The 27,672-nt window shown below is 43.3% G+C and overlaps 1 protein-coding gene across 2 annotated transcripts; it reads right to left on the minus strand.

Moving 5' to 3' along the window:
- Positions 1-7,093: 7,093 nt before the first annotated feature.
- YBX1 (Y-box binding protein 1) lies at positions 7,094-27,383 on the minus strand. 2 transcript variants are annotated; one of them, XM_072723625.1, is made up of 8 exons: positions 27,072-27,383; positions 26,335-26,398; positions 15,499-15,532; positions 12,419-12,508; positions 11,816-12,118; positions 11,516-11,598; positions 8,268-8,533; positions 7,094-7,478 (listed from the first exon to the last, which is right to left on the minus strand). In XM_072723625.1, exons 1-7 carry the CDS (start codon positions 27,235-27,237, stop codon positions 8,299-8,301), a joined length of 975 nt encoding a protein of 324 aa, XP_072579726.1. In that variant the 5' UTR covers positions 27,238-27,383; the 3' UTR covers positions 7,094-7,478; positions 8,268-8,298. The 2 variants fall into 2 exon arrangements, with proteins under 2 accessions (XP_072579726.1, XP_072579725.1); XM_072723624.1 differs by lacking the exon at positions 12,419-12,508 and having other exon boundaries at positions 27,072-27,370.
- Positions 27,384-27,672: the final 289 nt, after the last annotated feature.

Below are 27,672 nucleotides of genomic sequence, written 5' to 3' on the forward strand. Positions count from 1 at the left end.
GATCTTACCTGAGCCTGTGCTGTTTCCCGGGCATATGCAATGACTTTCTAATTTTCCCCAATACTTGTTGCTTTTGACCATCCTTAATGTCTGCCTCCCAAAAGGGGAAAAGACTAAAATGAGCAAGTGGGGAAGGAATGGCCCTTTATATTCCCTAAAAATCACATCAGTCAGGAGCACCTGGGTGGCTCAGTAGGTTAAGCATCTGCCTTCAGCTGAGGTCATGGATCCTGGGGTCCTGGGGTTAAGCCTGTGTCAGGCTCCCTGCTCAGTGGGCAGTTTGCTTTTCCCTCTCCCTCTGCCCATCCCTCCTACTCATGTGCACCCACACTCTCTCTTTCTCCCCCAAATAAGTAAAATCTTAAAAACAAAACACATCTGCTGGAGGGGAAGGGCTTGTAATAATGAGGGTAGAAGCAGCAGTAATGGCTGCGGCCTATATCTCCTTGGCCAGAGGAGCAATGAACGAGCAGAATGCAGATCCCCGATATTTGGACAGGGTCCTTATTGCTCTCTTGGGCTCCTTCAAGCTACTCCAGGAACAGGTGCACCACTGCCTGCCCTGGGGTGGGTCTGGGTGGCTGCTGCTTAGGTAAGGGCGAACATTCCCCTAATTAACCTCACTTTTACCATCTAAACCTTCCTTGGATGTTTGGAGCCTTCAAGAATCTAGAGCTCCAAAATAATTTTACCAGACTGGGGGACAGGTGCCTGGCGCTTCATACTGTCATCTTCCCAGAATCGTCCTTGTCTCGCTCCTCCTTCCTTTTTTATGGTGCTTATGTTAGTCTGAATCCTCCAGGCAGTAGGTCCCCAAAGAGAATTAGATGTGCAAGGGTTAGAGAAACATCTGTGAGAGAAAATGGGGAGGGAGCCGAGAGAGCCATGAGACAGGACCTGAGTGAAGGACTACTGGGTAGCAGAGTCCTAGACCGTCATGCAGCATAAGGAAGATTCAGCAAGGCCAACCAGGAAGTTCTTGAGCCCAAGTCAGTTGTCAGAGGAGCCCTGTCTTCCCCGAACAGGGCTGCTTTAGAATCCCTGCCAGGTTCACTCACAGGCTCGGGGGCCCTGGGGAATTATGGGTTCAGGGCAAACACGGAAGACTTCAGAGCAAAGTACGACTGGTCTGTTAGGTTCCTTGTGGCATGTTCTCATGGCCATCACTCCAGGTTAGTGTTCACAACTATTATCTCAACTGATCCTTACAGTATTCCTGTGCTAGTAAGAGCCAACATTTACTGAGCACTAAACAAATGTCAGGTCTCACCGATTCCTCACAAGAACTAATTTTTGTTATCTCGAGATACAAAAATGCTGCTTCTGAGGCTCTTCCTATGCATTTGGACTAGGCAGTGGGAGGTGAGATCCAGGAAAATCCATTCATTTTCTTGTAGGCTCTGGAAGGTTTAATTTCATTGACAGAACTGGCACTCAGGTAGCTCTGACTCCAAACCACTTTCCTTGCAGGTGTCTCAAATGATTTATGAAAATTACATTTTATGCACAGAAGATAAAATGAGGCCTTTTGTTGTACATGAGGCTTTATGATCCTGAAGAGGTCTTCTCAGTTGGCTCTTCTTTCCCTCATCAACATCTCTCACCCTGAAAACTCTTCCCTAATTTATCCTCAGAGTGACCAGAACTTCCATGTTGCCCAGGGGAGTCCTTTCAGCCCAGCATAACTGATCACCACACTCCTCCACTCTCTAGAACATCCAATTTGGCTAATACGTCACACTAACAAACCTGCCCTTCCAAAGGCAGCCTTCGCTTTGCTCATCCCATTTCAACATAGTTTTTGAGCTCTTATTCTAGTCTTTTAGTAGGTGCTGGGATACAGCAGCAGCGGACAAAACAAAAATCTCCAACACAAAGAATAAGGAAATACAGAATTAGCAGATGAGCACACACCCTGGGGAACAACCAAGCAGGGTGAGGTAAGGAGGTTGGGAGATGTGGCCATGGCAAGGGCCCTCCTAGTAACAGACCTCAAAGAACGGAGAGAAAGCCCATTTAGCTAACTGGGAAACTGTCTTCCTCTCGAGACAGAAAAGCCTTGAGCTGGGAGTGTTGTCTGGAAAAGGCAGCTTGTGAGTTGGCAGTAAATCAGGGGCAGGGCAGAGAAAAATAGGAGACAGGCAAGGGTACGTCGTGAAGCTTTCCTGGAGGAAGCTAGTTTCTGCTCCAGGGAGACTGGAGGCCTCCAGAGGCTTCTGCTCAAGTGACCACAGCTGTTATGCTGACTACAGCAGAGAGGTGGAGGGTGGAAAGGAACGTAGCGGGGGTTCGTCTAGGACACAACCCAGGTGAGACGTAGAGGCCTAGACCCACGTTGAAGGAGGCGGCAAGAAGTGGTCAGATTCTGGATGTTTCAAAGGCAGAATCAACAGGATTTGCAGACTCACTGGATCGAGTGTGAGAAAGACGAAGTCAGGCTTGACTGAGGCTTCGGGGAGGCTGTGGGAGGACAGCCTTCAGCCTGCTGCTGCTGGGGCCTGGGGCCCACGCCTTCACTTCCACTGCTGCTCTCACAAGTGGTCTCCTTGTTGTTGAGCCCAACCGACACTTTCCCACCTTCACCTTCTTGGACCTCTTGGTTCTGATGCCAAAGGAGTCATTTCCTATGACTCTAGGATTCCGTGATGTGCTCCCTTTCTGACTTTTTACAGCTCTTTCTGGTCATCACTTTTACATCCTTGATCTTGTTCCCAGTTTGGGGCTTCACCCTGTCCACAGATGCTCCTTGAGTGATGGGGTTTCGTCCATGACCGCAGCTTTCAGTAGCCACTTGAGTGTCAAGCATTCACCTCGGCCCACACCTCACTCCTTAGCTCCAATCTGCTTCCCAAATACAACCGCACATGTGCACCTCACACACTGTATATTTAAAGCTGAGGACTCCTCCCATTTGGGCATCCAGCAAATGGCGCCATCCGCATCCGCGTTCTGCAACTGTGCTGGATTTTCTCTTCAGCTAGTCACCTAGATCTGTCAACTCCATTTCTCAACATCTCAAATTTGACCTTCTTTCTTGCCGCCGGAGGATACAGGCCTCATTGTTTATCTGGACTTCTGCAACAATGTCTACACTGACCACTTTTTATTTTTTTTAAAGATTTCATTTATTTATTAGAGAGAGAGAGGCAGAGACACAGGCAGAGGGAGAAGCAGGCTCCATGCAGGGAGCCCAATGTGGGACTCGATCCCAGGACTCCAGGATCACACCCTGGACTGCAGGCAGCGCTAAACCGCTGCGCTACCGGGGCTGCCCTGACCACTTCTTTTCTGATCAAACTTTTTTCTTGGGCCCAGAGTATTATTTTGAAAATGAGAAATCATTCTACTTAAAGATAACCTGGGTTCCCTATCACCAGCTCCTCAGCCCAGACAGAAAGCGCAAGAGGGTGGTAGAGCTAGTTGCCCGAGCCTAGGAGAGATGCTGAATCATCACTCAAGGTGTGAATACGGTGCAAGCTAACAATCTACTTACTTTTATTATTTGTAGCCTTTATGTAGGCCCTCCTCTACCTGTAGCACCAGAGGGAGAGGCAGCTCCTACTCACTTTTCCCAGCCACAGGTCAGCCTCACCACAGTAGTGTCAGAGACTAAGCCTTCCCCACTAGCAGAACCTTGGCACTAAAGCCTGTCCTGTGTGACCCTTCCTGGTTTACTTTCTCCTCCCCTAGGTGGCAGTTGTAGCTCTCCAACCTCCAAATGACCCACGTTTGCTCCCTCCCCAGCCTCTTCTCAGAACTTCTACATTCACTTTCTTACTCAGCCTCTAAGACTGGCTTCCTTGGGGGTCCTTTTAGTGGCTTCTTTCCTTTCCCCCTAAACCTGAAGCAGTATGGCTCCTGGTGGTGGGCTGTTTCCTCTAGATCACACCACTGCCAACTTCTAAACCACTTTCATCCTTTGGAAGAAGCCCTCAAAATCTCAACCTTTGAAGCCTATGCTTCTAGACTAAAGCCATTATCTAGCAATATTTCTTGAATATTTTTAACTCCAGAATCCCGAGCACCATCTTCTCACACACATTACATCTACTACGACTTGCAGCAGTTTCAACACCTAGATATCCTTTGAGCAGCATGGTCTTTTTAACATTTTCACTTCCAGTAATGTTCACTTCTGACTCCTCCTCTTGCTCACAGGTCTATCACCTAGAAACTGTCATTACCAGTAACTGTACTCCTCCATAAGCACACCAGTGTAGGTACACCACACTTCACCTTCCAGCTCCCTTAAATACTTTTACTCCAAGTCTACGTGGAACTCACCAACTCTACTCAGAGAATTTTTTAAGATTTTATTTATTCATTAGAGACACAGAGAGAGAAAGAGAGAGACAGACACAGGCAGATGGAGAAGCAGGCTCCATGCAGGGAGCCCGACGTGGGACTGGATCACAAGTCTCCAGGGTCATGCCCTGGGCTGAAGGCGGCGCTAAACCGCTGAGCCACCCGGGCTGCCTCCTTTTTTTCTTAGTATGTTCTGCTCTTACTGGCTTTAGCTAATCAGAATCCATTCCTGGGGGGTCTGGGGATAGGGCGGGGGGAGAGGATGCTGGGAACACTGTTAATTGTAACCTTGCACCTACTGTTAATACCTTGGCACTTCTGTTGAATTCAGTTGGCAAAGTTCTGGTTAAATTCAGTGCTCTACCTTCTCTAGCAATTCTATTTCCCTGGTGCTATTTGTTTTCCCATTCTCCAAGACAACTATTTTACATTTTCTTTTCTAAGTCTTTAATTTCTTCACCCAAAGTGGGGCTCAAACTCACAATCCGTGATCAAAAAGTCGCACATTCCACCGGCTAAGGCAGCCAGGCGCCCCAACGCTCCTTTCATCAAACCTCTAACAAACCTCTTTTCCCTTTTCTAAGATCCATCAAAGTAAGATTTTTTTCAATCTTTTTTATTGAACTTAATTTGAATAGATGAATTGACAAGCCTCTATAGCCATTAACATGAAAACCTCCCCAAGAGCTGATTAAGCCATATGTTGGGCTCTGCATTCAGTGGGCAGTTGGCTTGTCCCTTTCCCTCCCTGCCTGCCCATGCTCTCAAATATAAAACAGCAAGTTAAAAAAACCATGAAGTAAAAAAGGTTTTACTAGCTATTATACACAAATGGGTGTTAGTCATTTACTAACACATTATCTATCCTTAAGTTGACTGCAGACTTTTGGTTGCCAGTATCATCTATGACCTACGTCATGGTTTCCTTTCCATTCTTTATAGATTTTTATCTCTACACACTACCTAGAGACTTCAATGCAATGTTTCTAACATAAACCATGACAGCAAGCACCCTCACCTTGTTTCTCATTTTGAATAGAACAGAATATACCACATGCCAGGTACAGAATACCTAATTCCTTACCACTCTCCTGTGCTTATTACTCTGCTTCAGCCACATATTCTTATAAAGTCACACTAACATTTCAGCTATCTGAAAGCAGTGCATTCCTATGGAACCCTCTGTAAGCTGAGTAAAGTGAAGAAGCAATTACCATTAATTTATTTAAAAATATAGAAAATATTAGCATGACCCCTGCACAAGGAGGACATGTGATTCTGTGGAACACTTTATCCAAAGGATAAAAGAGTGTTGGGGTGGCACATGCCCCTTTGAATCAGCATTTATACCAGCACGATCAGTAGCTAAATTATGGAAAGAGCCCAACGTCCATCAATGGATGGATGAAAATGTGGTGCATACACACAATGGAGTATTACTTGGCCATCAAAAAGAATGATTAACTTGCCATTTGTAAGGTGGATGAAACTAGCGTATTATGCTATGAAAAATAAGCCAGAGAAAGACAAATACAGGATTTCTTATGTGTAACTCAACAAAATAGATGAACACAGGGAAAGACAGTAAAAATAAAAACAGAGAGGCAAACCAGGCGCAGGGACAGGCCAGAAGATTGGCTAAAAGGGCGATGGGCATTAATGAAGCACCATGTGATGAATCACTAAATTCTATACCTGAAACCAATACTATACTACGTGTTAAATTTCAATTTAAAAAGAGCATAGATGGGATCCCTGGGTGGCGCAGTAGTTTGGTGCCTGCCTTTGGCCTGGGGCGCGATCCTGGAGACCTGGGATCGAATCCCACGTCAGGCTCCCTGCATGGAGCCTGCTTCTCCCTCTGCCTGTGTCTCTGCCTCTCTGTGTGTGACTATCATGAATAAATAAATAAAATCTTAAAAAAAAAAAAAAAGCATAGATGCTTACAGTTCCAAACTATGGTGACTTGACTGTTCTTAGCCTGGTGGACCCACTCTTGCTGCTCAGTGTGCACTGTCCTCTGCAAACAGCTCACTGCTGCAAAATACCAAATGCTATTTTCATAAAAGCAGAAGTTCTCTTCAGTTTTCTTGGTGGTGGTGGTGGGGAAACAGTAACATAGGTCTTTATTAAAGGTACCAGTGCAATGCAATCTTGTGAATTCTGAGCACACTCTGGAAAGGAACACCACCACCTGGCCTTACACAGAACTGCCAAGACTCCTGGAAGTGCTACTCTAAACCCCTGCCATCTTTTCCCTGAGAGCTGTCCAGGATGATCCCAAATGAACATGTAGCAAGATACCATAAAATAACCAAAACAGGTTTAGGTTAGAAGGGGGTTGAGACCACATAATTATTTTCAACAACCTCTAAGTTCTTTATCAAATCTTCCTTTGGGTAATTTGTTGTTACCATCTTGGATCAATCACACTCAGGAACTGAGCCTGTTTACTGACCACACTAGGCCGTGTGGCAGGCTGAAATAATTCTTCCACAAGCATAGAAATAAGTGGCTTGCAGGCAACAGAATTAGTTGATGCTAGAGCATGTCTTCTCCCCTTTACCACTGCCAGCAAAAAGAATTTAGAAAGAGAAAAATGGCCAAATTATCATAGTAAATATTTTCTCTTGTTCAGTAGAAGTTCATAAATCACTAAATTACACGTTTTAAGGAAATTTCCCTGTGTAATCCAGTGAGTACCATCTATTTGCAACTAGATTTAAGTGCCCTATGGCCAAGGCTAAGGACACACAAACTAAAACAAGACAAAAATATACACAAAAACAATTATTTAAGACCTTTATTAACGGGTGCTTGCCGTTTGTTGACTTTTTTGAAAAAATCAAGTTGTAAACTTTTATTACAAATTAAAAATGAGGTTCTTAAAAATCTCAACTTGACCAGATATGAAACAATTTAAAAACCTTTAAAGGTGTATTGAGAAAAACCAGGCTTTTTTTTTTTTTTTTTAAAAAACACGTTTATCATTACCAAAAAGAGACGTCTTTAGGTAAAAATAATAAAAACCCCATGCTGCATAGATAATGCAGATAGTTCTATTTATCTGGTCAATGGGCAAAAAGCAAGCACTTAAGGTCTTCAGCTCCAATCTTTTGTTCATTTCTTATTGCTGGAATTTCATCTTCATTTCTTCATGTTGGATGACTAAACTGTAAAAAAAAAATAAAAATAAATTAAGCTTATCTTGCACAATGGACTACAATGTTCTTTTAGTATAACCCCAAATTGCTCCAGATCACATCAGCTAAGTAGGGAAGGCATTAACAAACCTATATGTTTATCCCAAGACACGGATTACGAACAGGGGCAGACACAATGCTCTACAACAAGAATGGCTATTTACAGGTTCTGGATGACCTTCTGTCACCCAGAAAATAGGAGGAAATAAACCAAAAGTATCACTGGCTGGAAATGACAATTTCTGAGCCAAAGACAAGATTATATGCTTCTCAGTATCAGGTAAAAAGCTGGAATTCCTTAACTGTAGAGCTGATATAATATCAAAGCTGCCACTTTCCCCAAAGAGATTATAGGGCTCATCGCCATGCAGGTTATTAATTCTAGTAAACTATCCCACCTTTGTTTGAAAATAAATACAATGTAATCATCATACTTCTTAGGATGAAGTTATAGTGAGACTCTCAGCCTACTGGTGAAATCACAGAATTCATTCAGAACAGTTGACAAAAGGCCCTAATATTCAAGAAATATTTAGATAAGCCTTCAGCTGTCACAACTGAGGTGTCTGAGAGGCCAAGTATGCCCATCACGGCATTGCCATTACCCAAACAGGATATTCAAGTAACCTCAAGAGGACTGTGGGCAAAAGACATCCTCAAGTTTACAATGGCTCATCTTACCTGATGACTTGGGATTTTCTCTTACATGAATGGCCACCACTCTGCTCAGAAGGCAGAAGGCCACCTAAGCCTACTTACCCGGATGATGGTAGAGATGGTAAGCCGGCATTTACTCAGCCCCGCCCTGCTCAGCCTCGGGAGCGGACGAATTCTCAGCTGGTGGATCGGCTGCTTTTGTCTCTTTGCCATCTTGTGGTTTAGGGTTTTCTGGGCGTCTGCGTCGGTAATTGAAGTTGCGGCGGTACCGACGTTGAGGTGGCTGCTGACCTTGGGTCTCATCTCCTTGATTTTCCTTATCTTCCTCATTTCCATCCTCTCTAGGCTGTCTTTGGCGAGGAGGACCCCTGGAATGAACATTGTGCAAAAACTTTTAGTGAAAAACCTTCATTCTTTAACCAACCCACCAGGTGTTATCACTTGGGTCAGTCAACTAAACTCTGTATCTAGCCTGCTTATCAAAAACAAATGCAAACTTTGTTCCTATTTCACAAACTGAACATGAGTGTGCAAGGATTTGTAGGTGTCAATTGGGAGATGTGCATTTAAAATTAGTTTTAAAGGACTAACTTAACCTATTACAAAGTTAATCATGAAACCACTAGCAGTGGCATAACCAGGGTTGGAAAGAAGTGCTACTGATCCTTCATGGATAGAGAAGCACATGCTGAAAAGGCAGGGCATCAAAAACAAAAGAGGCGCTCTCTGTACATAATCAAAATACACAGCAATCATTAGTCATTAAGGACATGCAAATCCAAACGAGTCTGCCTCATACCCACCAGGATGGCCATAATCAAAAGATCAGAAAACCACCAGTGTTGGTGAGGATATGAAGAAACTAGAATCCTCACAATCTGCTGGTGTAAATTTAACAGTGCAGGAGCTTTAGAAAACACCCCAGCAATTCCTCAAAATGTTAAAGAGTTACTATGTGACCCAGCAATTCCACTCAAGAGTTTTGTACCTGAGAAAATATCCATTTTATCATAACCAGTAACAAAAATGTGGCAACAATCCAAGTGCCTATCAGCTGACTAATGAAACAAAATATCCGTGCAGTGGACCTAGATTTACCCATGAAAAGGTAGAATGGTGGTAGCCAGGGGGTGGGGTAGAGGGAAATGAGGGACTATTAATTAATGGACACAAGAGCCTTTTTTTTTTTTTGGCTGAGGGTGGAAGGAAGTAGTGAAAAAGTCTGGAATTAGATAGTGGTCATTACCATTGGCTTCTAAGTCAATTTTCCCCTTTTCTTTCTAAAACTCTGAGCTTTCCAAATCTTATGTTAGGCTAGGTTTCATATACTATCTTTTGCCTGTTGTAGTTATCCTGACAGACTCAAATAACTTGAGCATTTTAAGTTCTTTACCTCCTATCCAGTTCTTGTTTATTCTGAGTTCTCCCAGTTTTAAGCATTCTACTCTCCAAACACTCCTTTTCCTATTCTTGTAGTTTAATTCATTCTTGTTTTCCCCTTCTTTTATTTCCACTGGGACTTATAATCCAGTGATTTTATCACTTACTCTAGCTCCCATTCTTTAATATTTTTCTCCCTTCTTACCCAAGAATATAAAGCCCACCATTAAATTATGACCAATCCCAATCCCAGAATCTTCATCAGGATTGACAAATGCTAGACAAATTCAACTCTGCTCAATCTAAGCCTGCTGCTCAAAAATGGCTGGGAAAGACAATCACATTGGGTGGACCCAACTTTAAATTTGTGATCATTTTTTTATCCTTTGATTTCTAGAGCTCATTCCACATCTTTGTCCAAAACTCCCCCCACCTCTTACCTCTCCCTCTCCTTTTGACTTGACTAGCAGCACACCAGTGCCCACACACTCTGGCTTCTTTACACACAAAAGGGCCCAACCCTCACTTTTGCACAAAATCCTATCCTATCTGGAGATAATTGTAACAGTCGCCTTCTGCCAACTGTCTTCTACTGCCATTTTTCAGCCTACAAATACACCCTCTATTTCTTAACACCACTCCTCCTCTCATCGCCACTCACTGGTCTCCTTTTCAGTGAAACAGCTACACTTAGTGACAGATCTTTCAATATGCTCTGGAACCTAATTAGGATTTTACCCCATTCTTTTTATCTAGCACTGTCAACTTGTCTATCCATTCAAATGAGACTCCTACATCTAACTTAAAAGGCAAACAGCAAAACTGAAGCACTCATCAACAAAAACTCACGTGCAATTTTTAAAGACACTAATGAAGCAAGGCAAAAAATTTAAGCATCTTTATAGGATAACAAAAAAGTAAACAAGTTTTCTGCCATTGGTACCCATGGATGTAACGAACAGACTGCCATGAAAGCCTATTTTAGCTCAATTTTAAATACACTGGTCACTGTAAAAAAATGATACTGTGGTATTATACGCAGTATTTCAACAAGGTAATCTAGGTCTAGATTTAAAGCTAGTTTAAACAATAGTTCAGCTCACGATCAACAAAGTTCATCTGTCAGCATCAATAATCTTCCCCACTCAACAGGGAAAACCCCATTGATCCCCAACATCCAGCAATGGGTGGAGATTTTAATGAATCAGCTAGAACTGCAGGCCATTTTCATGAAATAGAAACTCAGAGGACACAACACACATCTATGGAAACAAGAATTACAGACACTGGCTACTGCAAAACCCTCAACGCATATATACTGATGTAGATAGTGCAATCTCAACTGAGTTCCAAATTCCTAAAACTTCAGTGCTATGCTTTCCTTGAAGTATATAACAAACATGGGTGTATGGGTATCCAGAAACCTCTCTTAGAGTCACAGTGTATTTTGAAGACTTCTGTATTGTATTTTGGATACTTTTACAGTAAAGAATGGGTTTCTTAAAACTTAAATTGAGAAGTGATTAATGGGAAATTAGGCCTTCTCGGGGGTGACACCACAGATTCTTCATTTATGGTAAGGTGCAGTTTTCATACTCCCTTAATGCTTTAAAGGCAATGCTTATCTTTACCTTTCTCCCTCCCAATGAAGCAGGTCTTAAACATATAACACAGGTTGAACTATTCTCTCACCTGTTCAAGGACAGAAAAAACTGAAATTCCATACCCTCATTTGGGGGAGGGAGAGAACCCACAACCGTATAAAGTAGACCTCATTTACACAAGCTGTTTTTAACCAGTGCCAGCAAAGAACACATTCTCAAAGATAACTGACTTCAGGTTCACTTCTTAGGCATCTGAAGAAAGAAAACGTTAAGCGTTAACAAATAAAATGACTCAAAAAGGCTGCAGGAGAAGCAGGTTGCTGCTGAGTCCTAACATATGCTTGAGAAATTTAATACAAACCATACCTACGGAATCGTGGTCTATAACCTCGATACATATTCTGTCTCACTGGTCTACCTTGTTCTCCTGCACCCTGGTTGTCAGCACCCTGAAAAGACAATCAAGTTGACTCAATCAGTAATAGAGTAAAAAACCCAAACAAATCCAAAGTTTGCATACAGGAGCTAAAAAAAAAAAAAAAAAAAAAGCTCCCCATGAGACTAATCACTCCAATATAGGGGAAGACATCCATATAATGCTTAAAATGCAGTTCTATTTAAAGTTATTACATGCTGTTGTTGCTTTTCTTTTTGGTGAAAACTTACTTCCATCACTTCTCCCTGCACAGGAGGGTTGGAATATTGTGGTCGACGCCCGTAGGGTCTCCGCATGTAGTAAGGTGGGAACCGTCGCCTGCGGTAGGGCCGGCGCTGTTGGGCCTGGCCTTCGGGAGCACTTTCCGATCCCTCGTTCTTTTCCCCACTCTCACTATTCTGGTAATTCTGCTGGTAATTGCGTGGAGGACCCCTGCGACGTGGATAGCGTCTATAATGGTTACGGTCTGCTGCATATTTACTGCCTTGCACTGGAACTCCACCAGGGCCTGTAACATTTGCTGCCTCCGCACCCTACAAAAGCCATCATATATTGACAGTGACAATAGAATTAAGTACACTTTACAAAATTTACACAAAGCAAATAACAAAGGGTCTATGTGGCCAGGGGTGCATAGAAATGATTAAATATCAGTTCCTCACTGTTCCGAAGAGATTGCCCTCTAACTGCAGCCAGCACATTAGGCTTGATGCACCTGTGTTCATGTGATCACCTGACCCATCCATCCACATTAGAGCCACCATCCTAACGGATAGAGATCTCCAAAACATTTCGATACTGAAGTCAAACCTTTACACAAAAAGCATCCTCACCTTTTCTCCTTCAACAACATCAAACTCCACAGTCTCTCCATCTCCTACACTGCGAAGGTACTTCCTGGGGTTATTCTTCTTTATGGCAGTCTAGTAATATCACATTCCAAAAATAGATTAACAGGGGAGAATAATGTGCTTTTTCATTCAAAATGTACCAGAGTCAATATTATTTTAGCTTGGATATACACTTAAAATTAACTTTATGTAAGACCAAACCGTCAATAAATTTAGGAAAACAGGGACCAATGCTACCCCCAACCTCAACCAAAATACTCTAATCTTACAAGGCCCCAACATTTTACCACTATTTTCCAAACTAAAGTATTTAACACTCGACACAACAATTATTTTTTTTAAAATGCCTTTTGCAAAAGCATCATGTGTAGCTTTAAACAAAATGAGGATATCCATCTATCCCCAAAGACTGCACTTAATAGAAGCTAGCCCCACACAGGGCCAGTTTAGATGACAGGCGAGTTTAGTTTTGCATGCTTTAAAGTTGACAAAACCAACTTTGTCCCTGTGTTAACCATATCAAACTCAATTACAAATGTCAACCAAAATCCCTTCCACCTGGTCTGTGATAGTACTTCAATGGAAATGCAAATGCAATTCACATGTATTGACTATGCGCCACTCTTTATCTGACCACATGGGATAGATAATAGGTTATTACCACCTCCAAATACAATAAATCTCACATTGTTACTTGTTCTCTAGATTGCTACAACAAAGTAAAAAGGGAAAAATAACACCTCACTTTTAAGTTGAGTAGAATATAATAAAGTTATTTCATGTGTTAGTTAACCTCATGACAAATGAGGTGAGGTATTATTACTCCTTTTTTTACAAATAAACAGGCTTTTAAAAGTTAGGTGACTTGCCCAAGGTCACACAGCTAAGTGGCACAGTATGGACTTTTCTAAATCCAGATCTTGGGACTCCAAATCCCATGTTCTAATACATCACAGCGGTATCCATTACAGGGTCACTCATGCATTTCCATTCCATAGGAGGCAGGACAATCAACAAAGCTGAAGCCAATTAAGCTAAGTTGCCCAGAACTGCAATATCCTTGATACACTAAGACCTGAGCATCCAAAGCCCCAAGAAACCACTAAATGTTGAACCACTTCCAAAATAAAGAGGAAAGCATATTGGTGACACCTGTGGGTCAGTACTATGTGGGTGACATGCATTCAGCCAAATAATTGATCTCATCTGTCATCTAAACTGTCACAGCTTTCATACCTTCCATATATAGCCAACTCTCAATTACCTGCAGTCATAGGGGATAGCAGAAGTATAGATAATTTTAATCTCAAAACTTCTTTCAGTCAGCATCTTCAAAACACCCTATGTGCCCCAACCATTTAGTGTTGCTGACAAGTAAGACCGACCTGCCGTGCGGTCTCTTGTTCTTCAATGTGCATATTCCTTGAACATGCCAAAGTAAGGAACACAAAGGAGTTGGCATTCCATTTTATAAAACATTTGTTTTAAAAATAACACTGAGCAGCCCTATACTTATGCTTAAGATTTAAAGGTTCGCTTTTTTTTTTTTTTTAAAGCAATCTATACACCTGACGTGGGGCTCAAACCCATGACTCTGAGATCAAAGGTCTCATGCTTTTTTGACTGAGCCAGCCAGGTGTCCTTATGTTTAGAATTCTAATGTTTCCATACTTTATATATTTGACCCTATGATTATCTGATAAGGTTTTGGACATTACTAGAGATTGATCTGGCTCCCTTGATTGCTGCTGACACCTCAGGGACAAAAGCACCAACCTCATATACCCCTTCCTAAGAGAAGTATGCTGCCATCAAGCTCACACCTGCCTGAGTAACAGTGCGAGTGTGAAACCTGTCTTTTGTTGTCTAGATAAAAAGTACAAAAAAGTGGTTAAAAAGTTCTTAGGGTGGGGATCCCTGGGTGGCGCAGCGGTTTGGCGCCTGCCTTTGGCCCAGGGCGCGATCCTGGAGACCCAGGATCGAATCCCACATCAGGCTCCCGGTGCATGGAGCCTGCTTCTCCCTCCGCCTGTGTCTCTGCCTCTCTCTCTCTCTCTCTCTGTGACTATCATAAATAAATAAAAATTAAAAAAAATAAAAAAGATTTAACTTTAAAAAAAAAAAAAAGTTCTTAGGGTGATTTTCAATGCAAGATAATACTTCAACAGTCTCGGTAAAAAAAAAAAAAAAAAAAAAAGGAGTGCACACTACTACACATACACAACCGTGTACTTCCTACCCACTGCAAACCTGTTGAGGACCATGAAGTCCAATAGAGCCCATGAGATACCTAAGCTTGAGATATCAGTGTTTACTGCAGTAAATGTACTTTAGTAAAATTAAGCATTGCTTAATGCTCATTTTTCCAAGTATTTTTCTTAAATGTACTTGTGAAAGCTAAACAAATGGCACCTGATCATCCCACGTTAGTTTTTCCCTCTCAAACACTAAAGCCAATCCGAAAATTATTTAATGAGTGATTGTCAACTTTGTCACACTGCCTTTTCACTCAACCACAAACTAGTGAGAATTTATAAATTTTCCAAGTCAACCGAAATTCTCAAAGTACTTTAAACAGAAGGACCCAAGCTAACTTTGGTGGTATTCTAGAGTCCACTTCAAATTTATGTTTTTTGTGGCTTAGCTCTATTTCCCCAGGATTATTATGATTTTTTTCCTTAAAATAGAGGTGAAATCTGACAGTGTTTGAAAAAAAAAAACCTCAAAGTTTGTGTATTTACTGCAATACTAGTCAATGGAGATTTTTTCTTCCTCTGAAATTGGGTTTCAAAATTTAGTGAGTTGAGCACATTTCCTCATTTAAAAAAGCTACAGCTATTAACAAAATACCCATTTGAAACACCTATTTTAATTAACTAAACCACCAATACAATGTTTCAATGTATACATTTAAGCAGACTCCCACTCTTAGAGTAGGCACTGGAGCTAAACTGGTGTTTGGATTGAATAACCTTTTTGCAGGGAACAGTTGAGAAAACACCCATCCCTTTCTTGTCACAACCCTTAAAACTAGGACTGTAAACATTCACACAAGCACTCACCTGGTGTACAAATACATCTTCCTTGGTGTCATTCCTGCAAGACAGAACCAAGTTGAAAAAGTCAGAAAATGGAATACACTTCATGTTGCCAAAGGTTAAGAATAAGCTTGGTTCTTAGTGCACTTCCTCCTATTTTTCCTATTGTTAGAGACTTTCTGGCTGCCAACCAGCCACCAGGAAACTTAAAGCAGAAACATAGTTTTTGATTTTTTTTTTTTTAAGACTAAGCACTTGCCAACAGCTGTAATCTCACTAACTATAGAAACATTAAAGAGAAAAAAAAATGTCTGAAGTGTGACAAGCCAAAGGCTATTAAGAGGGTTTAAATGACTAGCAACTATCCTCCTTATCCTACCAAACGTTAACAAAACTTTCTAGCATATACCACTTACTCCTAGAGCCTCGTTAAACTAATTTCAGATAATATATCTCCTTCCATTATTACCTTTTCTTATTTCTTCCTCACCATTCCCAATTCCCAACTCTCCTTGATTTCATAAAAACCTCTAAAAAAAACCCCCCTCAAAATGTACGATACCAGGTGAGAGTCCCAATGTTAACTATAGGCTTTGGGCGATGTGGTAAGGATAAAATGTCACTCTGGTGCTGACTGGGGCGGGGGGGTGGGGTGGGTGTTGCACGTATGGGCATGGGGTACATGGAAACACTTTCTGCTCAATTTTTTTGGTTAGGAACCTAAAACCGCTCCTTAAATGGACATCATTAATGTGGTGACAAGCATTGTACTGGAGAGCTAAGGAGGCAAAGATGAATGAGGCAGTTTCCTATTAGTGCACACACCCCTACATTCAGTATGAGACACTATTTTATAGCACAACATTTGGCTTAAACATTAAAGAAGTTCACTGGAAAATGAGAACATGTTCCAGAAGTAGACAGAAAGGAAGTTATCGACAGAGGTAAAGCAAATAGCAAATTGAACACAAACAGGGTTCAAACAGACCAGAGCATGAGGCATATGGCAGCAGGGGAGGGTAAAATGAATAGGGGCTAAATGATTACGTAGGTAGAAGAGACACCAAAGGCTTCTGAGTAGACAAGTATGGCATGATAACATCATCGAATGTTAAAAATTTTGTGGATATTAGGGAAATTTCAAATATAAGAGGAGCCTAGTTAGTTCTAAAAACTACTCTAGAAACCCAGACCAGGACTGATGGAAGCCTACCCAGGCTAGGGGGCATTTGTGAGGGAATATTTGAGGATCTCTTTTTTGAGGTAAAAATGGGGAAAACTTTATGGGTACATGATTTTGGAAGTGAGGGGGAAAATATGATGAGCTTATTTTAGCTAGGACAGTGGGGTTAAGATGAAGATACTATAAGCAAAAACTTACAGGAGGAGAAACATTTCCAGACCTTTAATGACCTCCCCCACCTTCTTCATTTTGTCCAGTAGTCAGAGAATGGGCTCAATAACTAATATTTAATGACAAAAGGACCAAAGTTGCAAAGAACTAGACTGGCTTACTGACTGTTGGCTCCTTATTGAACTATGCATCAAAGAATCCATATAGTTTGGATTATTGTAAAATGAGGACATATATGGTAACAGAACTTTAAATCTTTAAAAGAAAAATCTACACACACCCAGAATACCGCAAAAGCTATTCAAAACAAGTGATTAAAAACGGACCTTTACAAGCTAGTTAAGTACTGGAAAACTTGGGGATCCCTGGGTGGCGCAGCGGTCTGGCACTTGCCTTTGGCCCAGGGCACGATCCTGGAGACCCAGGATCGAATCCCACATCGGGCTCCCGGTGCATGGAGCCTGCTTCTCCCTCTGCCTATGTCTCTGCCTCTCTTTCTCTATCATAAATTAAAAAAATAAAAAATAAAAAAAATAAAAAAATAAAATTACTGGAAAACTTAAGGAATTAATGGTTGCCATAAGGCCCATCTATCAAGTCCACAGGCTTTCCACAAAGTTCCATAGCCATCAATCTTAAGGTCTCACTTCTAACACTGGGATTGAATTTCAAACCCTTAAGGATCCAAGGAGAAATGCAACAAAAATCTGGTAAATAGAGAAGGAAAGCTGGGCAAAGTCTAGAACAGGAACTCTCAACAGAGGCAGTGCTGATCACAATAGGCCATTTAAAACTGTTCCAAAGATGGGCACTATTTGCCATTATCGGGGTGAGGAGGAGGTCAGGCTTGCTGGAGGACTAGGTAAAGAATTTTAAGTACATTTATTGTAACTTGAGTTTTGAATCTGGTATTTTAGTTTTAATATCCATTAAATTCACTAAAAATGGGACTTCCATATAGAGAAAAGTTCATTTACTGATAATGCCACTTGTGTATCTAGGTAGCCAATACATCATTTTCTTTTATCAGTTGGTATCTGTGATGCCACTGACTATTCAACATGTCTTCTGATATAGTTGCAGGTAGCTACTGTACATACGATACACTACACACTACACTAAAAAGAAATACAGGGATCCCTGGGTGGCGCAGCGGTTTAGCGCCTGCCTTTGGCCCAGGGCGCGATCCTGGAGACCTGGGATCGAATCCCACGTCGGGCTCCCGGTGCATGGAGCCTGCTTCTCCCTCTGCCTGTGTCTCTGCCTCTCTCTCTCTCTCTCTCTGTGTGACTATCATAAATAAATAAAATTAAAAAAAAAATTTAAGAAATACAAGTAGTTATCTACAAAAATTTTTACTTCAAGATCAGGGCAGCCCTGGTGGCTCAGCGGTTTAACGCCGCTTTCAGCCCAGGGCGTGATCCTGGAGACCTGGGATGGAGTCTCACATCTGGCTCCCTGTGTGGAGGCCACTTCTCCTTCTGCCTGTGTCTCCGCCTCTCTCTCTCCTGTGTTTCTCATAAAGAAAAAAATAAACAGCCAAAAAAAAAATTTTTTTTAAACTTCAAGATCATAAAAGGAATTAGAATATTTAGCAACTACTTATCTAGTAGTTAGAACTATCTTCTTAAAAGTCCAAGGTAGGAATACACCTAAACATCCCATGAAAGACAGCTTAAGGAGAGGTTTTGTGGGTACAAAGATATGTGGGAACCTATACAGGCTCATTAATGATGTGCCAGACAACAGCACTCATGTACTTGGTGAACAAACCAGCCTACTAGGGAATTACCATAGCCAAAGTGTACCTGGAATTTAGGAAATGTGACAGCTCAAAAAAACAGTTTTAACCAAAATAGAACACTATAGTTTAGATGCATTAAATCGATCTAATAGTTACAACTTAAGTGACTATGCAGAAATTCAAGGTAAAAGAAGAAAACCCAATTTTTAGTCCTCATCCCACTATTAACAGCTGTGCAACCTTGGAAAGCAGTCTCCTCCTCACTGGATCTCCTCCTTCATCTGCAAAATGGGAAAAATTAGATAGGACAGACAGCTTACCTGAGGATTTCAGTTCCAGATATTGTTCCAATGCTTTACCTATACGTACCATTCAATCCTCAATCCTGAGGTAGACACTATCATTAATCCCTCATTCTACAAATTAGGAAATGAAGTATGGATTCATCTGCTCAGTGGTAGAACTGGACTCCATAGGCCCTGATCTTAAGCATGTTGACCAATTTGGAAATCATTACATTTTTAGCTCTAGAAGCAGCCTACAGTAATATGGTCTCTCCATTTTCTGGGAGGACAACAAATAAGTATCCCTACATCCTCACCTGCATTACACAGCTATTCCAAGTAATTAGATCAAAGTTCTGCTAGGTATCTCCTCCCCCCTTGTAAAAACTATTTTGGGCTCACAAGCCATACAAAAAACAGCCGTTGAGTGGTAGTTTGTTGACCCATTATTATTATTAATGCAGTAAGAAGAACAGAGACATCCCTAGTACTGAACCATACCTTTTGTGGTATAAGCTGAGAACCGAGAGGCATATTTCTAACTTTACCATACTTGACTGAGGGTAGAAAATTATAGACTGGGCAGACCAATATACTAATAAGCTAGCTAGCTAGGGGTGCCTGGGTGACAGTTATGTGTCCAACTCTTCGATTCAGCTCAGGTTGTAATCTCAGGGTCATGAGACACAGTCCTGCATTGGACTCTGCTCAGCAGGGAGTCTGCTTAGGACTCTCCTCACTCCCTGTGTCCCTCCCCCAACCCATAAAATAAATCTTAAAAAAAAAAAAAGCAGCAAGTTAGCTAGGCGCTGTGCTAATAAGCACCAGTAATAAAAAGAAATGGTCTATCCTCAAGGATTTTTATTACAGTATGTTTTCCACATATTACGAGTCCTACCAATCAGAGAGGAGGAAGAGGAAAAGAGCCTGGAAGTATACATACAGCAGTGGTTTAGCACTCCTTAGGAGAACCATTGGAGCCAAGGTAAGAATTCTGGCTGCTATTACTAACTTCATGATCTGAGGCAAGCTGCCTTATTTGGGCAGTGGGAATGAAACAACACTTACCTGAAAGACCACACTATCATCAAACCAAAGCCCATCTATACATACTGCTGCCAGAGACATTTTACGGGCAGCTCACTGCCTAGTACTGTGGTCCAAAAGAAATAAAATGCAAGCTTGATACATGTTTGTCCAACTAAGTTCACTTTACATCATTTCACTTTCTTGAAAGGTTTCATGGGAATGTGCTACTTTTGGATCGCAAGGGGAAATCTGTATCTACATTTATTTTTTAGTAGCCACAATAAAAAAAGTAAAAGCAGGTTAAATTAGTTTCACCATTTAAACATGTACAATCAGTATAAAACACTAAAGTATTTTACATTTCTTTTTTCATACTAAGCCTTCATAATCTGCTCTATTTTTTTACACTTCTGAAAAGTAGGTTCACAAACGCAAGCTGTTCATAAGAAAGTGGTTCAAAACAAACACTAAATTGGGTATCAGTCTTAAAATTCAAATTAAAAATTCCATTTCTCAGATGCAATAACCACAAGTCTAATGACAGCACAGGCCCACAATATTCCAACCGTATCACTCCATATAGCACAGTCTTCCTGCTCTGAACTGAACGCAAGTGTACGCTTTCTGCTGTATTCTTCTACTCCACCTCTGGCTGGATAAGGGCCTTTTTTACACTGAAAAGTTTTCATAAAAATTCCACCTCTCAGGTTCTCACCTAACCAGTAGTACTGTCCTTATTCACCAAATAAGTATGGATTTCAAGGAAAAAAGAATCCGCAAGAGGTTCAAGGAAAAAAGGGGTTACAGTTTTTAAGTTTGGAAAATGCTAAAGAAAAATAGAAATCCCACTGGGATTTAAAAAGTCTCTTAAAAGTTCCTAATGTAGCACAATTGAAGGTAAAGAACATGTAGCCAGCACTAAACTTACTCCTACACTACTAAATTTATCCAGAAATTGTCTTAAGATTTTAGTGTCCTGGGGATGCTTGGGTGGCTCAGCAGTTGAGCATCTGCCTTTGACTCAGGGCATGATCCCGGGGGTCGGGGATGGAGTCCCACATCGGGCTCCTGCAGAGAACCTGCTTCTTCCTCTGCCTGTGTCTCTGCCTCTCTCTCCATCTCATGAATAAATAAATATAATCTTAAAAAAAAAAAAAAAAAAGATTTTAGCATCCTAAAGTTTTAGCAAACATTTTTTGCCAAATCACAGTTGCCTTAAATGAAACCTCACATAAAAGCTCATGTATCCATAACTAAATGCTCTTATCCTATTATCTTGTTGCAAATTACCATACCACGTTCTTAACAGCTCAAATTGCCCAAACACAAATTATTAATCCTACAATCAAAAAAACCCTCTAGGATTTAACATCTATATATGCTCCATAACCCAAAGCATCCAAGACACCAATTTCCAAGTTCTGTAGATGGTTGTAAGATCATAAACCCTACTTATCTTTTTACTTGTTTTCTATTGCACCCAACAAGCACATTATTTTCCATCATTCTGCCTCAAGTGAGCTGCATTGTAGAGGTTTCCAAGGGCTAAGACTGAAGGGTGGAAAACTCAGCAAAAACAGCCCCAATACTTGAAAAACAGAAGGCAAATAGCTAGTTCTGTATTCCAGAAGATTTTAAGATGAAAAGGTTTTACCTATCAGTGAGTTGGTGAACTAGGATGACTTCTGGCCAACTTAAGATCCATAGCTAACACAATCAGAATGTAAATTAATCCTAAAGTGCCTTGTACAGAAGTCTGTACCAAACTGAAGAGCTTCAGTTCTGGAATCCAAACAAAAACACCCTCTACACAAACCTACAACTAGTAACAGGGCTCTTTCAAGACTGCCAAGGATTCTGCATGCCTTGGAGACTATTTAGACATCATTTTTTATGCCTCCACCCACCCACCCACCCACCCACCCACCCTTCCTTAATAGCACATCACCAAGTCAGTGCCACAGCATTTAGTCAATCATGGTATAGATTATCCATCCATACCTTCTATATTTAGAGAGAGAGATCTTACCGTTTGTGATCAAGTTCAGTCTGATTTTAATAGCCCAAGAGACTTGGCAGCAATCATTCTCTCACAGGTCTACAAATTTTTAAAACTAAGAACCAGGTAGTTAATGTTTTAGGCTGTATCTGTCACATATTATTCAAATAACCCTTAAAAAAAAAAAAAACCATTCTTAGCTTGCAAGTCCTATAAAGACAGAAAAGATTCAGAAGTGAGCTAAGTGTCAAAGGTTCTCTCCTTTAATTCCTCAACTGCATCCCAGCATTAGCTATATTAAGCCAGTTCTTTTAATTTGGAAAAGCCAACCTGCAAACTGGACTGTGGCTGTTACAGTGCTACTGAACCACACAAAAGAGGCAGTGCAAAGAGAAAGATTTTCAAGTCTGGGGAACTAATAAATCGGAACCCAGGAGTTCCAGCGACTGCTAGGTATCACTTAGGAAAAGTCTTTTGATGGCCAAGAATAGCCACCCTAAGATATTACCTCTAACTGGATACCAACCAAATTGAAGGGGACTAGGGCCTATTTTCAGGGACAGCGTAATAGCAGCTAGTTCAAACCGTAGCCTTGCCACTTACTATGCTTCCTAGGGCAAGTTACTCAACTTCTCTGTCTCAGAATAATATTGACATCTTTTGAAGCTTGTTTCCACCACTTCCAACGATTTTGAGGATTAAATGGCTTAAGAGTTCACGTAAAGCACTTACAATAATGCCTGGTTTAAGTGCTTGAGAAACATTAGCTACTTTTTAATGTCACCACTGTGTGAAGGGAGTCACTCATATCAGTTATGTAATATATATACACAGGGAATCCCCAAAACAGAAGACTAAACCTGACAGCTACTACTAAGTATTTTTCCTAAAGAAAAGATAGCTAAACCCTTTCTTGCCTTAGTTTATCTCTTCCTAGGCCATGGGTAATAAACTCAAATGCATATGCAGACACCAGGCAGGGAAGGGAAGTCAACATGAGAAACTTAAGCCTGACCTATTATGGTAAATAAGGAGAATGTATGGCCCAGTTAAAGGTGGTAATAATATGCATACCCAGCTGATCTATTTACATGGGATTTCTGACCCCAAAGCCAAAATTCAGTTTGTAAAATATTTTTTTTTTTATTCATGAGACACACAGGCAGAGACATAGGCAGAGGGAGAAGCAGGCTCCCCTTATGGGGAGCCCGATGTGGGACCTGATCCTGGGATCCTGCCCTGAACCAAAGGCAGATGCTCTACTGCTGAGCCACCCATGTGTCCCTAAAACTCAGATCTTAATCCTAGAATGATTGATCAAGCGTTTTTAAGTACCATGGAGAACACACACGTACTCCTATTGTGGTCACTATGAAAGACACATGTCCCAATAAAAAAATTGCTACTGATTCACGCCTTTTCATGGATTTGATGAGCATGGATTAATCCTCAACAGCTGGAAGCAAAAGACAAAATTAGGTTTCCAGATTTAAAAAGCAAAGAATCAAACCCTCAAACCACCAACCCCTGTGGCATCCTTCTAATGACATCTTCAATAATTTTGAATGAAGCTTTTCATAACAAAATGAAAGGAAATGGGAGGAGGTATTAAATAAACCCCTCCCGTCCCGTAATCCAATTACTGTTTAAGACACAGCGCATGAAGGAGTAACCATGAATTTCTCAGGATTCCTAGATTCTGTAGCCTAACAAAAAACAGCAAAAAATGCTTGCCGTGTTAAAGCTCTATGCTCTTTATTCAGCACCTTTAATACTAGAAAACCATCTGAAGAAAACACTTTAAAAAATAATTGAGGGATCCCTGGGTGGCGCAGCGGTTTAGCGCCCGCCTTTGGCCCAGGGCGAGATCCTGGAGACCCCGGGATCGAGTCCCACGTCGGGCTCCCGGTGCATGGAGCCTGCTTCTCCCTGTGCCTGTGTCTCTGTCTCTCTCTCTCTCTGTGTGTGACTATCATAAATTAAAAAAAAAAAATTGGGATCCCTGGGTGGCGCAGCGGTTTGGCGCCTGCCTTTGGCCCAGGGCGCGATCCTGGAGACCCTGGATCGAATCCCATATCGGGCTCCTGGTACATGGAGCCTGCTTCTCCCTCTGCCTGTGTCTCTGTCTCTCTCTCTCTCTCTCTCTGTGTGTGTGTGTGTGTGTGTGTGTGTGTATCATAAATAAATAAAAATTTTTTAAAAACTTAAAAAAAAAAATTGATAAGGCTGTTACATATTGTTAATTTAAATCAAAGTTTACGTAGAAATTATCTTTTAATTAAAAAAAAAAATCTTAAGAACCAGTATGTAATTCACAGAATGCCACGGTTAAAATTATAGCCACAGCAATCATCTCAAACACTATTCTCTCCTTTATACAGAAGCAGCAGTGTCTGCCTCTCCCCAACTCCCCACCGAAAGTCTTACATACCCAACCAACTTGCAAACTACCATACTAAGTTTAAGACCTACATTTTTTCCTTAATCAAGGCAAACATCTCCTGGACTTAAATGCAGTCAACATTTTTAGTGACTCGAAAGTCTTCGAATCAGTGAAATAACTGGTTTGGAAACACAAAGCATTTAAACCAGTTAACTTGACAAAATAGTTGAAGTTAGGACAGTCCAAACAAAGGATCATCGAAAGTCAATTTACATTTAACTTGCCCTGGAGAACTACCAATTGGGTTGACTCCAAGTTAGAAAACAGATATTCAAGGAACGGCAGCTCATAAAAAAAACCCTGAGTATGCAAATAAAGTACTCTTTTATCTTGGATTATCAATTGTTCACTTCAAAAATCATAACCTATGTCCAATTAACAAGATACAGCAAAACATAAAACACGTGGTAAAATTTCTAAAGCGCAAACTACAATCTAACCACAGAAAAGGCTGCAAATATACAGTCCCATTCTAATGTGTACACCAGCATCACACTGGGTAGAGGGTTAAGGGCAGTGTTTTCAAGGTATGGCCCACAAGACATAATCGCCTGGAATTTTTGTTAAAAATGTACACTAGACCCAATGAATCCAGGCTAGGAAAGAACTCAGGAGTCTGCATTTTTAAACAACCTCCCAAGACAAGCCTACGTTAATTTAAAAACTATTGGTTTAGGGGTTAGGCCAGTAAGGAGAATCAGACAGTTAAGAAGGAACTGCTAAATATTCAGTGACCAACTAAGAAGTGGCCAAATACAAGCACCCAAGCACCCCCTCCCTTCCTTCATCGCTAGTAACCTATTGTCAAAAAACTGATTTAAAAAATGTAGCCTTGGCGTGTCACAAAAGCAGTGTATGAAAAGGTGGAAAATTCCTAAAGATTCTGGAAGAAACAAAATGTTTCTCCACACTACAAACGTGGAAAACAGACCATCAAATAGATGCTTACGATCTATTTTGTCTTGAACACTTCCACAGTACTTTACGGTTGAGGAATGAAAGGTTTTTCACCAGCCAATTAGGTCTTGAAGCTTGCTCTTGCCCACTTGGTTTCTAGCAGTAGTGCCCATTTCACAAGCATTCAGCATTATTTCTCACTCGCAGGTGTCCTCTCCAAAACCTGGCCGCTCAGTGCCTCCTGGAGTAGGAAGTTAAGAGACGGCTGCGCTGACAGGCGCCTACCTGGGAGGCCAACGAGCTAGGAGCACACGGTGCTCTGGCCCATCTGCAGCCGCACCAGTAGCCCGGCTTGGCAGCCATCTTGAAAATGATGCCCGGCTCACAAGGGAGACCACGGAGAGTACAGTGCGTATCCGCACGTTAGCAGCACGGCTGCTACGACCATTCTAGACTCGTCCTAAGGATGGGGCTCAGAGTAGGGGAGATAACTGAGAACGGGAGAAGGACGATTTCTTCCAGATGCGACCGCAGAACAAATAAAAACTGTTGCAGTCCTCACATGAAACTGATCCGAAGCCTTCACAACAGCACAGATTGAAACGTTGAACAAAGGCGATCTAACCTTAACAGTCCAGATGACAGCACCTCACCTCCTCGCACTGTCAGTCTTGTTCCCTCCAAAGGCTAACGCGTCAGAATTAGCCCCTACGCACTAATGGGGGAAGGGGGGGTCACAGCACGTTTCCCACCACCAATTTCAATGCCGCATACGAGGGTGGCCAGGGTGAGAAACGCGCCCACGAGGAGGAGGCTAAATCTCCGGTTGCTGTTTGCCCCGTTAGGAGTTGCCTCCCTCACTGCGCTTGCCCTTTAAGTGGCTCTGCACCTAACAAGCCTCGCAAACGGACTTCCGAGAAGTATATTCAGCTGCAAAACAAAGAGCGTGTCCAGATCCCTAACCCCGCAGCCTTCAAGGAAAAACCACCTCGCGGCCACCGCAGGAGCAAGCAGGCTACACACGCTTCCACCCTTCCGAGTCCGCAGCGCCTACCCACCGAGCAGAGCATGCAAGAGGCAGGACGGAGGCTACGGCGGCGGTCATCTCACCTGTTGATGAAACCATATCCGTTTCTTACATTGAACCATTTTACTGTTCCCAAAACCTTCGTTGCTGGAGGGGGGGGGAAAAAACACAGAAACACAAAAAACCCACGATTACCAGGCGTCCTTTCTTTAAAGCCGCCACGCTCGGGCGCCCCGGCCCCGCACGCGCTGCGCCGCGGCCCGAGGCCACCTGACAGCCTTTCTCCTCCGAGGCCGCGCGCGGGCCCCGCGCACACGTGGGTGGGCGGGCGGGCGTGCCCGGGGCGGCGGGGGCCGGGGCGGGCGGGCGCGGCTGCGGGGCGGGGAGCACGTGAGGGAAGGGGAAGCGCCCGGCCCACTTGGGCCTGCGTAGGCGGCGCGCCGCGCCCTCCGGGCACACGCGGAAGGGAGCGGGGGGGGGGGGGGGGGGGGGCGGAACAACGGCGTGCGGGCCCGAGCGCACGCGGCCGCCGGGGAGGGGAGGGACCCCGCCGCACACGCGGTCGGCGGCGCGCGGCCGCCCGGGGGGAGGGGCGCGGGAGGCGGCGGGCGCGCGCGCAGGCCGGGCACGCGGACCGGGGCGGGCCGGCGTCCGCGAGGGCGCGAGTGGCGGCGGCGGCGGCGTGGGGGAGGGGCGGCCGCGCGCCGCCGAGTGGGTCCCCGCCGGCCGCGCGCGCCCCCGCCGGCTCGCCCCGCTCCGGGTAACGGTTCCGCCGCCGGGCTTCCCTCCGGCCCCACCCCCGGCCCCGTCCGGCCCTCACCGATGACCTTCTTGTCCCCGCCGGCAGGCGCCGCCGATGTGAGGCCGCCCGGGCCGCCGCTCCCTGCGCCGCTGCCCGTGGTGCCGGGCTTGGTGTCGGCGGCGCTGAGGGCGGGGGCGGCGGGGGGGGCGGCGGGCGGCTGCTGGGTCTCGGCCTCGCTGCTCATGGTTGCGGTGATGGTGACTGGGGCCGGCTGCGGCAGCTGCGGCTCCTCCCGGGGTGTGATGGTAACTAGGCCGGCGGCGGCGGTGGGGCTGCTCAGGGCTCTCTGGGGTCCGCTCTCCGCTCCCGCTACCGATCGAACTAGCGAGAATGGCGGGACGGGCGGGATAAGCCCTGCGCTCGGCCCGCCCCGGGCGCCGCTGAGCGGCCAGCCGCGCTGTCAATCTCACCACCTGACCCCAGCCTCTGGCCCCTATTGGCCGGCACTTTATCACTCCTCCGCTCTCATTGGCTCTCAGGCGGCTAGTTCGGCCGACCTACAACCGTTCCTGCCTCCGCCGCCGCCATAGAGACCGGAACTAGAATTAGAGTAGAGTCACCACGAGAACCATAGAGTACCCGAGAGGACGGGCAGAGTGAACGTGACTTTCGCGAGGCT

Source organism: Vulpes vulpes, chromosome 10 (genome assembly GCF_048418805.1).
Source record: "Vulpes vulpes isolate BD-2025 chromosome 10, VulVul3, whole genome shotgun sequence".
Taxonomy (NCBI): Eukaryota; Metazoa; Chordata; class Mammalia; order Carnivora; family Canidae; genus Vulpes; species Vulpes vulpes.

What these genes read in the sequence shown, in the direction of transcription:
- YBX1 (XM_072723625.1), bottom strand. Translation starts at nt 27,237, where the DNA reads ATGAGCAGCGAGGCCGAGACCCAGCAGCCGCCCGCCGCCCCCCCCGCC. An exon ending in ATGTTGTTGAAGGAGAAAAG is followed by an intron (nt 12,119 to 12,418) that starts GTGAGGATGCTT and finishes TGGCTTTTGTAG; the next exon opens with GGTGCGGAGGCAGCAAATGT. An exon ending in TGCAGGGAGAAGTGATGGAA is followed by an intron (nt 11,599 to 11,815) that starts GTAAGTTTTCAC and finishes TTGTCTTTTCAG; the next exon opens with GGTGCTGACAACCAGGGTGC.